This window comes from Manis javanica, chromosome 7 (genome assembly GCF_040802235.1).
Source record: "Manis javanica isolate MJ-LG chromosome 7, MJ_LKY, whole genome shotgun sequence".
In the NCBI taxonomy this organism is placed as follows: domain Eukaryota; kingdom Metazoa; phylum Chordata; class Mammalia; order Pholidota; family Manidae; genus Manis; species Manis javanica.
In genome coordinates, this window is record NC_133162.1 from 4312712 (window position 1) to 4326521 (window position 13810).

General features: G+C 53.4%; 1 protein-coding gene across 6 annotated transcripts in view; it reads right to left on the reverse strand.

Annotated features, from left to right (window-relative positions):
* PTPRE (protein tyrosine phosphatase receptor type E) overlaps positions 1 to 13810 on the reverse strand; it is a 142857-nt gene that overhangs the window by 17262 nt on the left and 111785 nt on the right. For 5 of the 6 annotated variants that reach the window (XM_073240124.1, XM_073240126.1, XM_073240127.1 and 2 more), the window contains 6 exons: positions 13265 to 13355; positions 9055 to 9131; positions 8383 to 8419; positions 6534 to 6631; positions 3648 to 3767; positions 2093 to 2256 (listed from right to left, as the gene is read on the reverse strand). In XM_073240124.1, the coding sequence (XP_073096225.1) occupies positions 2093 to 2256; positions 3648 to 3767; positions 6534 to 6631; positions 8383 to 8419; positions 9055 to 9131; positions 13265 to 13355 (587 nt within the window). The remainder of the gene's footprint in view (positions 1 to 2092; positions 2257 to 3647; positions 3768 to 6533; positions 6632 to 8382; positions 8420 to 9054; positions 9132 to 13264; positions 13356 to 13810) is intronic. The other variant, XM_073240125.1, reaches the window with a different exon arrangement.

Sequence of the window (13810 nt, forward strand, 5' to 3'; positions counted from 1 at the left end):
GAGGCAGCGCCCCCCTGAGTCTCCATGGGGGTGGCGGCTGCCTTCTGTGTGAACTGCTTCCCCAGCCTGGGTGGCTTCTGGCTGAACTCCTGTGGGAATTCCTGTTGCCATATAACCTGCTGCCAGGCAGCGCCCAGCACCGGCCATCTGCCCACAGGGGCCGGGGCATCTCTCGGGGTGGCTCAGCCCGGTGGGGAAGGACACACCCAGAGCAGAAGAGCTCAGGAGGCTGTTCGGGGAGCGACCCTCTGTCCACGCTTTAAAAATCGGCGGCAAAATAGAACAGGAAGGAAAGACAACCCAGGAGCTCAGCAGCAGGCCCGTGTGACCGCAGAAGCATTTGTGCTGGGGGGTGGGGGGTGCGCTGAGCTGGGAGTCCCGGCATGGATGGGGCCAAGGGTGCAAAATAAGGTCAACGGCAGACGCACCCCCTGCCTGGGGCCCTGGGGCAGGAGGGGGCAAGCAGCGATCCTTCAGCGTGGTGTCTGACAGACCTGGAGGGATCGCGACAAAGCAGAACCGCCCAGAGCTGCCTGTGGCAGGGAGCCCGAGTCAGGGGGAGCGGCAGCTGTAAGCACTGGTGAAGCCGACTGGAGCTGACATGTGGCCCCTGCTGGTGCTGCTCCAACTGGGGGCAGATCGGGCTCTGCCCTGACGATGCACTGACAACCGGCATCCCGCCGCCTTGGCTACTGTGCACCCCAAATCTCTGATGGGTTCGCAGAAGTCCTGTGCAGGGACTCAGGCCAGGCTCGCTCCTGCGCCCTGGAGGGAGGGGCCCGCTCGTGAGGGTGTCACCTTAATTGGACACTGAGTCTAGCTGTTACAGACAGGCTCCTTCTGAGTATTTAGCATGGCACGTGGTGACACAGATACCCTGACCCTGCCACACAGGCATTCAGCAGAGGCACCATGGAGACAGGCTTACATGAAGTCTGAACAAGAACGGGAGCTGCCAGCAAAACCCTGTGCCTGGAGCCACGGGGCTGCTGGTCCTCTGTATCCATCTGCACAGCAGCTGCCGGGAGGGGCTGGCTGGGCGGGTGACAGGCATCTAGCAGACATCACCTCACTCAATGCAGTCGCTCCACTGTCCCCCAGCTCCCGAGGGGCCGACCCAGGATTTCACCCCCAGCCGGGATGCCAGGGGCTCCCTTTGACCCTCACCCGTCCCTGCCTTGGCAAGAAGGCACACAGCAGAAGCCCCTGAGGAGATGTGTCTGGACCGGGCTGGGAGGCTGGCAACAGAACATTCCGTGTCTTTGTGCACAAGCAGCCCGCTGACCGCAAGTCCCCAGCTCTGCAGGTGTGTGTCCCTGCCCCTGGACCCACACTGGTGCTCGGACATGAGCCGCAGAAGGGGGTGATGTGTGCCCTGTCCTGCAGTTCTGAGAGCCCAGAGCACACAGAAGCTCAGTGTGAACACAGCCAGAAGCCAGGGTGTGCAGAGACAGAGGCGCACACGCTCTGGCAAAGGTGGGCCTTTCTGGAACCCGCTTTCCCACAACCTGAGGAATGACTTCAGCGGGGGCGCCTTACAGGTTTGCCCTTCTTAGTGACGCACAAGGCCCACCCCCAGACACGAGGCCCAGGCTCCTCCAAGATTGGAGAAACCCCGGCTGAGAGGTGATATGGCCGTCGGGGGCACAGCCGGGATGCAGACCCAGCCTCCAGCCTCTGGTCACCATTTGCTGTGCCCTGGGCACCGCCCCAGCCTCTCCAAGCCCTGTGCACTCTCATGTAAAGATTTGGGGGGCTCCCTACAGAAGCATGGTTTCCATCTCCAGGACTTGGGGGCCCTGGGGGTGGTGGAGGGGAGGTCAAGTGAACCCACCCAGAGCCCCACCGCCACCATCAACCTGGGCCTCTTGGTTTTGTCTGCCCCAGGTATTGGGGCTGCTGCTCAGGCGCCACTGAAGACAGGGCTCTGCCATCACGGGATGGACGGAGTGTCTCAGGGATCCTCTCAGATGCCATCTGGTGACCGTGGGCTGTGCCTCCACATCATCCCACCCTCTGCACACCCTGGTATCATCCACTGGTCATCTTCCCTCGGGCTGAGCAGGCCTGGGGGTGCCCACCCCAGATGTACCTGCAGTGGACCACCACGGGCCCGGTGTGTGTGGCGTTGAACGTCTTCACCTTTTTCAGGAACTTCAGCATCCCGATGGGGGTGAAAGGCACTCCGAAGTCAGGCCAGCTGGTGAAATGCAGCTGGGAGACGAGCCGCGGGGCTTTGCAGCCGTCCGGGAGCTGCTGCAGGCAGGGGTGCATGTGAGGGGGAGGGCGGCCCACCCGGCCCACCCTCCTCCACCCGTATCACTTATGATGACACTTGCTTGGGCTCCACCACCATCTGGGAAAGGGGCCACTGTGGGTATGCGGGCAGGGAGGGGCTCATCACAGTGGCAGGGCACCCCAGGCCCACTGCTGCTCCAAGCACGCAGGGCCATGGAGCAGAGCCAATGGGCACCGCCCCAAGGCCAGGCCAAGCAGGCCTGGGGCAGCCAGCACATCCCTAAAGGAGGCCCTAGGCCCACAGACCCATTGGTAAGCAGGCGGCCGCCTCCCAGTTTTCCTCAATGGTCCCACTTTATGCCTGTGGTCTTGCATAATTACCAACAGCATCCCTTTCATGCCCGAAGTGTCTTAATTTGGGAGAAAAGATGATGAGGTTGGCCTACCTACAGGAGACCCCCCAGGCCCTCCCCAAAGCCTGTCTCAGCTTTCATTCCCCAGAGCCCATGAGTTCGGTTCTCTGCTCCAGACCACGAGAGGTTACATGGTGTCTTAGGGTGTGTGTGTGTGTGTGTGTGTGTGTGTGTCTGTGTGTGTGTCTGTGTGTGTGTGTGTGTCTGTGTGTGTGTGTGTGTCTGTGTGTCTGTGTGTGTGTGTGTGTGTCTGTGTGTGTGTGTGTCTGTGTGTCTGTGTGTGTGTGTGTGTGTGTGTTGTGTGTGTGTGTGTGTGTATGTGTGTTCTCTGCTCCAGACCACAAGAGGTTACATGGTGTCTTAGGAGGGTGGGGGGCGGGTGTGAACTAAGAACCTCAGACTCCAATTCTGTGATCTATTTATGCTAATCACTGTGTCTTTGCTTCCTGATAACATGACCTGTTTTTCCCACGGTTCTTCAGTATCTCTTAAATCTCTGCTCCATCTGCCTTGTATACAAGCATCGTTAATGAAGGCAGCCTTAAATCCTTTGTGGGATGGTGGGGTGTGGGACTAGCAGGAGAACAGTGTGAAAGGTAATCAAGCTGTTAAATTTTGGAACTGTTAAAAAAAACAAATCCCATCTCACCATTCCAGTATGTGAAATGACATTGTGCTACTGAGTGGGGACCCCCAGCCCTCATGCCCCTCCAAATGACTGGATTTTCCCACCCAGAACATGCCATTGGGAGCCAAGAGCGTCCTGCAGTGTCTGAAGACTGGTGTGCACCTGTCCCTCACCCGCCTCTGTAGCCTCAGGTCCTCAGCCCATTAGCACCTGCCCCCTGTCCCTGCCTGGCTCCTCCTCCTACGCAGTCCCCACTCAGCCAGCACAATGCGGGGGGTCAAAGCTTTTCATATTATAAGAGTTTATTGACTCAATGTTATCTTCTTTAGGACTGCCTTTCCAGAAAGTCAACAGCTTAAAATGCTTACTGACTGTATGCAGAACTTCCGGATGGTGTAGTCCACCAGGACCACGCAGTCCTCCACACACACCCGGATGTTTCCATAGGTCCAGCAGCCCTGGTCAGGCCAGTACTGATAGCACTTCTCCTACATGGAACAATTGGATAGAAACACTGGTGTGGGTGCACGCCACGCTTCACCGCCCTGTCCCCGCCACCGACAGGCCTCACACATACCAAGTTCGAGTCAAACAGTTGACTAAGGTTGAACTTAATTTGCATCAGGCCATTCCACTGTTGCAGAGCAATGAACCTGTGGCCTATTTAATGCTCCTCATTCTCTCCAGCGAGGGCAAGGCTGATGCGGGAATCTGCAGAGGGTGGGCGTGCGGCCACAGACAAGCCGTTTCCTTACCTTCCCTCTCTCCCAACTACAAATGGCCCAAACACGGGGTCCCTGAGCCGGGGACAGGGCACCTCCAGTACTTAACCCGTAGCCAGTCCTCCATGAACATGGGCTACCTGAATGCCTGGACCCTCTAAAAGTGGGAGACTCAACATACCACATACGGCCTCTGGTAGTCAACATTTCTTCCCAACACCAGACAGTTTATTCTGGAAACTGCCCCCAAGTGGCACAGCTAATGGGTAAGTCATAAGGATTCATAATTTTACAAAGCAAAAGACAGCCTGGTGCTTACCAGAGGCCAGCATTTGTCTATGACACCACGGGACAACGTCCCCTGCCTATGTTCAGCCCTGGGCATCTCTGAAGCACTCCGAGGAGAATCAGGCACCCAGTGGTCCTGGTTTGGGTCTTGGCTTCCTGGCGACCCTCCAGATGCCCTCAAGACTCCCGCCTTGAAAGGCTGTCACTGAGACACCCAAGGGGTGTTTCTAAGGCCCCACAGTGCTCAGCGTTTGGGTGTTTTTATGCCTTTGGCCTCCTTGTCTACCCAATGGACGCCACCCCCCACTCCCTCCCCGTCAGATCATGAGATGCCCGAGCAACTCCATTTCACAACCTTCAGCCGGGATGCTGAAGCCGGGGGACCGCAACAGAGGGGTAAGCAACGAAGAAAAAGGGAACTCTATTGAGAAATGATTTCATTTCAAATGGTGAAGATCAAGGCACAGAAGCAGGCCGGCTCTGAGTCACAGAAATGGAAAAATCCAGTAGGAGGCTTCGGAGAAAGATCAGAGAGAAAATGTCAAATAACATAGCAACAGAATGACTGTTGGGGAGAGTGGGCGCTCCCTCGCCTCGCTGCTTCTGCGCTGGCCTAGCCGCACTTCGTGTTTATAAACACGGACCCCCGAAACCTGGTCCAGAGGGCGGCCGGTCCCAGGGGACCTGAGGCTCCCAGATCTGCCTCCTCATCTGGGGTCCAGCCACAGCACCTCTGCAGACCCTCCAGCACAGGAAGGGTTAACTGCCCCTTCTGGGGATCCCCTGCCTCCTCCTGTCACTCTTCCCAGTGACAGTGCAGGATTTATACAGTCAGAAGGGTGGTTCTCCGCAGCCTTGTACCAACTCCCTGGAAAATAAAACAACCCCCAACTTCCCCAACCGGAAACGGAGGCTGGAGGCTTTTTCTGTGCTTTTTGATGGGCATGGAACAAATTAGTGGTGGTGGCAGTGAGGGGCCCACTTCTCAGTCTGCCTGGGAGGGGGCCCCCACCTCACAACCCAGCTGAGTCCTCAGGCCTGCTCCCTCCCTCGCAAAGGCAAGCCCTTCCCTGAGTGTCAGCCACGCTTCCCAAGAGTCGATGGGGTGGGGGCAGAGGGTGGAGACCAGCACTGGGCCAGGACATGGCAGCCCTGGGCAGGGACTAGCAGGACAGATTCCCCTGCCCATCTGGGCCTTCCTCACAGCCTGCTTGCCAACACCTTTGCTCTGGCACTAGTGCTAGAACATTCTAGAACATGCTACAACAGTCTCCCCTCCTCCAGCAAGTCTCCTTTCAGCCCCCAATTCTTCTTTCATTCTGAAGAGTGAGTCACTTCCCCAAACGAACACCCACGCTCAAGGGGGGGGCCACTCCTACCTCTGGGCACTCCTCCTTTGAGCCCTATGGACATCAATCATGCTGTGTTCTGGATTATTCTATAGGGGTCCATGACCCTTTAGCTAAAAAAATCAATGGCTCAAGGTGTGTGAATGCCTCTGCATGTCCCACCCTGGCTTCTCCCAGTGCCAGGCATGGATGAGGCCTCGACCGGCTACCCCCTGTCTGGCTGCTTATCCCTCGCTGACCACCACTGTCCCTTTGCTCTCCGTTACTTTCTGTTTGCTCTCTGATTGGCACCTGCCCCTCACAATGGAACATAAACGGTACAAAGCACAGCTTGCCTACAAGCCTGCTGGGCCAGTGCCTGTCCGTTTGCCACATTTGGGAAGTGAATCCATTTAAATTTCTTCCACATAGAGGTGTCAAGTTCTTGTACGCATATCCCCTTCAGAATTAGAAACAGCTAATTATGTATATTGGGATAAATATACGATCAACAGTCCTTCAACAGACCTTGTTTTTCAAATCATTTCTCTCCTCTGGATAGTCAGCAGGAAATCATTTCGCTACAGTCTGAGCTCCCTCCGTGTTATATACCCAACATCCTGAAACTCTGAATTCTAAAACCCATTGCTCCCACCATGGAATTAGAGCTGCCAGGCTGACTGGTCTGCTAAAAAAAGAACCTTGCATCATTTTTATATCATAGTCTAGAACATGGAGATTCTTGGAACAGAGAGAATTTATTTCAAGATAAAAATGCCCTGAGCCATTGGTGAGTTTTTTTTCTTCTGCAATCATAAGAAAGGAGTAAAAGAGGAAAAGGAAGTGGTAAACACACCCCCAGTGAAACGAGAGCAGCCAAAAGGAGAGAACTGGTGAGTCAGGCGGCCGGGCTTACCTCTTTCCTTTCTTTCAGATTCGTCAACATGACGATGGTTGCAGACTTCTGCTCCCATATCATTCTCCAGAAGTCATTGACCGTTTCCTGTTTAGGGCCTGTATGTGGAGATGATTCCAAAGTCAGACAAGAGAGAGACCCAGGTCCTGTTACCCTGGCCTAACCCTTGCATTGCTGAATAACTGGGCCCAGTGGGGTGATTACATTCATGGCAATAAAGGGAATTCAGATGGGAGCCGCTCTAAGCTGCTGCCAAAGTGCTCTGTGGCCACGCACACATTTGTTAGAGCCTCAGAATACCAGAGCCCACTCCAGAGGCGCTGGCTCAGAGTGGAAGCGCGTATGTGTGTATGCAGGTGAGAGAAAAAATGAAGACGGGGCCTGCAGGCTCACTCACTCACCCCCCATGCTAACCGCCTCCCCTTTGTCCACATCTCGTCTCCCATCTCCCACGTAGCTAGTGGTGACTCAGGGCTGTCCAGTGAGATGTGGGCCACAGTCCCAAGGAGGGGATCTGAATAAAAGACAAAGTGTCCCTAGAACAAATATAAAGTCCACTGTCCTTTGTTTCCATCCTGCCTCAATACAGACACAGTGGCTGGAACTACAGCGACCATTTTGTGACCATGAGGATGACAATGACATGCTAAGGAGGGTGGAACAGGAAGACAAGAGACCCCTCTCCCCTGAGCTGCTGTCCTGGCTGCGGGCTACCTTCCTAGGGACGTCTGCTTATAAGAGAGAAAAAGGCACTTCTCTTTGTACCAGCTAATATTTGTCAGGTTTTTTGACATTTACAACTGGGCCTATTCCCGATATTCTCTGGGTCTATGTGTATGTTTGTCTCCTTGTTTCTCAGGGAATCTACATTTTTAATAAACTCCCATGTGATTTTCGGGTACATTGAATTCTGGGACCTATTGCCTAAGAGGGAGGAAGTTGGGCAAACCTAGCTCTGGCCCCACTGCTACCTAACAACACCACCCGGTTCCTGCAGATGATGACCTCTGGGTGATAGGTGACCTGTGGGCCGAACGTACTCAAGAACACAGAGTGGAGCACGTGCAAGGAAGGCCAAGGCTTTCATGGCTAAAGCGTCCTCGTGGCTGTGGCCTTGATGTGAAAAGGCACTCAATCCCCTGCCCACCCCACCCCAAACCCAACAACCCCCCTTGGGGGCCATATGGGGGTCATCCAGCTGAGAGAAATTCAAGGTTGTCTCATGCAAAGTTATCAGGCTGCAATGGTAACCACTGGCCCATTGGGTACCCGGTGTTTGAGTCATGCAGATGTGGAAATAGATCTGTGTGTGTGTGTGTGTGTCTGTCGGTCTGTCTACACATAGACAACATGTGGCTGCACTGCCAACATGTCTGTTACGCCTACACTAGTATCTGATGGGTGTCCCCACGTGCTCCATATCTATCTATCCTGACCGACCACAGAGGGGGAACGTGTGCTCAGAGGGCCCCATGCATTTGCTCTTGCACAGCTCTGTTTGTAGGATGAGCTTCATCATCTCACAGTTCAGTGATTCTCAGCTTATGTACAGAATGAGCCGGGAAAACATCCTGAAATGCAGATTTGGACAAAGCAGATCTGGGGCGCGGTGTGAGCTCCAGCATTTCCGCCGGCTCCATGGAGATGCTGACGCGCCTGGGCAATGGAGCCGCCACCTCGAGCGGCAAGGCTCTGTGGAGTTCGTGAATCTGTGCATTCCGTGTGCTCAGGGAAAGGTTAGGTGGACTGTAATCAGGCGTAAACCCTCATATGGCTGGCACAAGGTAAGAAAGCAAATTTTGGTCATTTTACCAAAATCATGTTCTGAAAATAACAATGAAAAGCTTACCTTGAGCTGCTATGAACTTATTCTTCTCTTTGTAACCCTAGAAAAATAAAATCAGACTTATAATTTTGGGGAATTACCTTTGTTAAAGGACTTTTAGCTATTGTTTGTATTCATTGTGAAAAATTTGGAAAACCCAGAAAAAAGTAAGAAGAAAAGTCACCAGTAACTTGACAAATAGCAACTGCTCTTTGTACACTCCCTCTAGTCTTTCTTTTCCTGGGAATACCTTCCCAGACACACACACAGTTACATACTTTCAATTGGTTATTATGTACAAATTCTTTCATATCATACTTGTATGATAATCTCATAATTTATATTAAATGATATAATTTTAAGGCTCAATTAAAGTGGATTCTTAATAACGCAGTGCATGTGGCTTTACCACAAGTTATTTAAGTGGTCCTTCCTGTTCCATTTTGTAATATAAATAATGAAGTCACAAATATCTTTCACGCTTATCTCTTTCTTGAGAATGAATCCCAGACACAGATGTTAATTCAAAAGGCGTGGGTGCTTCCATGGCCTCTGTGCTGTGGCCACACTTCCCAGAAGGTGGTGGCCATTTGAGAACAAAGTGCCCACTGGTCATGCATAATTCATACTCAACCCCTGAGTGGTCCAGGAGTGCACACCACGCTGGGCTGGGGCACAGGAAATGGGCAGACTTACATCTATGTACGAAGCATTAATGTAGTCTGAACAGGGGGTTCCATCCACTTGGCTCAGAATCACCCTGGAATGATCATCTGTGGGGAAAAAAAACACCCCAAATCCATGATATTAGGATGAGGAAATCACATTTGCCTTGCATTCCTGGTGTAGTATTAAACACCAGAAAGGACATCACTAGCTCTTCCGCAGTGATCACGGGCACAGAAGAGATGTTCTTTCTAAACATTCCCACGAGACCCTTGGTGACAGGAGGCTGCGAATGAATGTCTCATGGAACACTGTGTCTCAGCACTGAGGACAGTGTCAGTGAAACCTGTCGGGTGGCAGCAGAGGTAAGCATTTCAGCATCCGGGAGTGCGACCTGCTGGGTCCTCACACGGAAACACACAAGCAGTAGGTGCTGGGACATGTGCTACAGCCCGATGACCGTATTCTCTGAACCCGAAACTGGGGGCCAGAATTGACAGGTGTAGGCACACTTAGAGACACACAGAATGGAAGAGCTGGCGTCCAGCAGGCTTCCCAGGGGAAGGACCACCTGTCCTCAGGACAACTGGACATTAGGGTCTGGGGTTCAGGGCTCCAGGCCCTGTCTCCATCCTTCAGGTCTGCCCCGGAGCTGGAAGGCAGGCAGCACGCAAACAGACATGGATGCGGCATGATGGGCCTCCTGCCTGGGAGATTCCTGCCTGGCGTTTTTGCCTTTCGGGAACAAACGTGCTTGCATGGTTTCCTCGAGTGCAGGGGCTGACCAGGCAGAGCTGCATGAGTGTGAGCAAGTGTAAGTGTGGTATACTAGTGTTGTGTGTGTCCTGTTGCATGTGTTGTGTGTAGTGTGTGGGAGGGTGTGATGTGTATGTGTGTTTGTGGGGTGTGTGTATAGGCATTGCGGGGGTTCAACCAGAGCCCCACTGTGACATTTGTGGGTCTGTCACTTCTGTCTTCATGGGCCCTTTCCTCCATAAAAATGTATGAAACGTCTTGTTTTACAGCTGTGTTAGTAACTACAGTAAAAATGAATGTAATCCAGAATAGATCATATATTTTAGGGGGTGTATATTTTTTGTGATTTTAAAAGGAATTAGATGGCTTCATGGGCCTGAGAAGTGTTGTGGCCCCGGCCCTGGGCCTCATGCTGGTATACAAGTGGCCGCCGGCCTCTCCCAGGAGCAGAAATATTAAGGATGTCCACTTGCAGCCCTGGGCCCAAGGACAAGCTGCCTCCAGGGCCTGTGTATGCTGCGCTGGGCAGAGCGTGGTACATGGTGGGCACTTTGTATGCCTTTGTTACATTCATTATGGGGTAATTCTGTATCCTTTCTCCACTGTCTGCTCTCCCAGCCCCCACCGACCACAGCTAACCAGGAGGGTGTGTGTGTGGTGTGGATCTGGGGCAAAGACGCCCCATCATGGCTGCTGTCTCCCATTCACCTAGAAGGCGGCTGGAGGCCTCAGACACCTGCTGTCTGGGCGTCATATCACTGGGTCATAACTGTCCTGCTGCTAGCAATGGATGGACTGGACAGTCACAGCCCATCTGGGCCGTCAAACCAAACGTGGAGGCTGCTCAGACTTCTCTGTGAGATCCTTCTGCTCAGTGGCTGACAACCCTGAAGTAGAAATAGCTCTGAACGTGTCTAAAGCTGGTTGAAAATAATTTGGGACAATTTACGCTTTGAGGACAGCTATAGAAAGCAGAGGGTAAAAAATAGCCTTCTGGTTAGATTTAGAATCTTGCAGTTTCTAAGAGCTTCCTGTCTTTTTATTCTAAAAAGTCACACTTCACTTTCCAAACATTACTTCTTAAAATTATCAGCTGTTGGTATTTTTCCAGAAAAGAGAACCAGCTATGGAGCCTTCCCATAGGCCAGCCCCTCGGGCACACTGGGGGTCATGCTCTCAGTCCCAAGAGCTCCCTAGAGCCACACCCACGACTGGGCTCCCAGCCCAAGGGGCAGACTATAGACCTGGTAAGTCCACAGCCAGTCTCAGCTTGGGAGGATAGGGAGAGGTCGGGGGGTGCACGGGGCTCTGGGAGATGTGTCCAGGCCTCTCTCACCCCTGCGGCCCCTCACCTCACATAGGGTAAGAGCAGGGTCTTTCAGCCCTGGGGTGCTCAGGGGTCTCTCAGGCCTGAGAGCCCCTGCCCAACGTCCCCGTGATCCAACCCTCGCCTGTCCTGGGCCTGCAACTGGCCCCAGGGCCATGTCTAGACCACTTGTGGGTTTGACCAGACACCCCTCTCTTTGGCCTGTCTTATTGATGCACCCACTTGGCCGTCTCCAGGGCACTCCAAAGCGTCTCCATGCCACTACTCCATCAACACAATGTCCCATCAGTGAGGTGTGTCATGTCCTGGCAGGGCCCCGTGGCCCTTGATGACTGCCACACCCTCAATTTCCTCTGGTGCCGTGTTCCTGGGCAGAAGGGGCTGGGGCAGGACGCTGACCCTGAGGTGGGGAGGGGGCTTACTGGGGAAGCTGGGAAAGGCTATTCCACGTTCTCTTGCACTTCCATACTTGCAGGAAAGGCCAACTTACTTCTTTAGCACAAGGTAGAGAGCCCAGCTTGGAGACAAGCAGGAGGTCGGTGCTGCTTCCCCAGGTCGGTGATGCTCAGGGTGGATGGTACTCCACCCTGAACCATCCATCACACCTGGAAGGGCGAAGTGGGGTGCAGGGAGTCCCCACACCTGGCCCATTAATTCCACTCCCACCAAGGTCCCACCAAAAATACTTTAAATTAACAATATAAATGAGCCCTTTAAAAGATAAAGGATTCAGTGAATAGGAGAGAAACATAGGTCAGGAACCTGGGAAAGTGCTTGGCATTGAGCAGGTCCTTAATACACATTCAGTAGATCACTGCATAAATTAAACTAATAAATGAAACTAATAATAGATACTAATTTCCAAATAGCCCCATTTTTATTTGGAAAATCTGATTCCACATCTCCTGCCACATTTTCTTTCCTTTGAGCTGTTTCAGTCATCGAACCCAGCCCCTCCCTTTCTCTGACATCCCTCACCCAAATCCTCCTGATTTGAACTTCACTGTGGTCCAGAGTCTAACCCCGGCCCCAGCAGTCTCACAGCTCCGCTGCATGGCTGAAGCAGCCTCCTGACCTGGCCCCCATGCTCTCTAGGCTACCTCCACAAATAAGTGTTGGATTAAAGACTATTTGGTTAATTTCTCTAGTTTTAGTTGGATCACAGGTTCACGGGGGCCTCTGCAAAAACCACATGTAAATCCTATGCTTGTAAAGTGTAAAAGAAATATTTCTATCAAGGGCTGGAAGTCCAGAGACCACGCCCATCAGGCAGACCACAGCTGCAACTACCTACAGAGCACATGGCCTCAATTATAACCCTAAAAATGCAACCAAGAGCCAACACCCCAAAATCCATCGCCAGGTGATTCCACAGCAGTACCCCCAGAAGGGAGGCCCCTGGAATGGGGGAGGCCTCAGGTTCAGCATGCAAACCTAAACTCAGGGAGCCCTTCCCGCTGCCGTTCTGTTAGCCCCCCGGGCGAAGTGCACAGGAGGAGGCCAGGAGGAGGCCAGGTTGGGGGAAGGATGTGGCAGCCCTCCTGGCCAGCTCGAACACAGGCAGCTGGGAACTTTGGGGAACCATCTTGGCACCCAGGCAGGCTGTGAACGCTGCCCCCAGGCACTGCGCACCCAGTGACACCCCGGACAGCTGCCTGGCCCTGCCACCTCTCTGCCCAGGATCACCTTTAGCTACTGGGGTTTCTAAGTCTTCCCACAAAGTTGCCAAAGCCCCACAGGTTTCTTATTCTGTCATGTCTGTCCTTGGTCCAGTGACTCACTTCTGGTGGCCAAGAACACTGAGTCTGAGAGGTGGAGATGCCCAGGACCACCAGCAGCCCTAGACTGGGGCTCAGGACTGGATGCAGGGGGAGGAGCCTGGCCAGCTGGTACAGGCGGCACCCTCTTGGCCTCAGGTCTCAACATGGAGCACAGACTTAGCCGCCAGACCCACAATAACACAGGTTGCAGAGCCCTGGGCTGCGGACAGGCACCTAGGACCCCAGGTGCAAAGCCGAGCAGCTGTGTTGACCCAGGGCTCTGATCTCCCAGCACCGGGATTGCTGCACTCCCTGGACAGGCAAAGTCATTGGCTCCAAAGGAATGCCACATTTCATCAAAATGCCACGGATCATACAAAAAAAAGTAAAGTCTTACTGGGAAGGATGTTGGGATATCTGTTTTTCTCTCTGTTTTCTTCTTTATTGGCCATTTCAAAAGTTCCTTGTATGTGTCCAGATGGCAACGACTAGAAGAAAATGCATAGTTAGCACTGAACATGATGAATCCACACACCACATTTACATCAGCCTCCCCACCTAGTGTGGGAATTACACTTGTGAGCAAACTCCCTCCAGTCCATGGAGGCCTTTGCTCGGGTGCTGCAGCTGGCAGCCGTGGGGCATGGCACAGACACAGGCTGCCTTCCCTCAGGGCACTCTGTTTGGCTGGGCCAACTGAGGTGTGACCAAGTGATGACCCCATAGCTGGACCCTAGCTGCATAAAGGCAGGGACCCGCCCATGCGTTGCCACCAAGTCCCTGGGACCCACAGGTCCTGGGCCAGAGCAACACTTCACAAATGCACATGGACTGAGAGCTCCAGAGCTCCGGTCCAGGACAGGCAGGAGCAGGGGCTGCAGGCCGGCGCTGAAGGACGAGTGGGATGATGGGCAGCGGCTTAGATGCTGGCCTACCCAGCTTA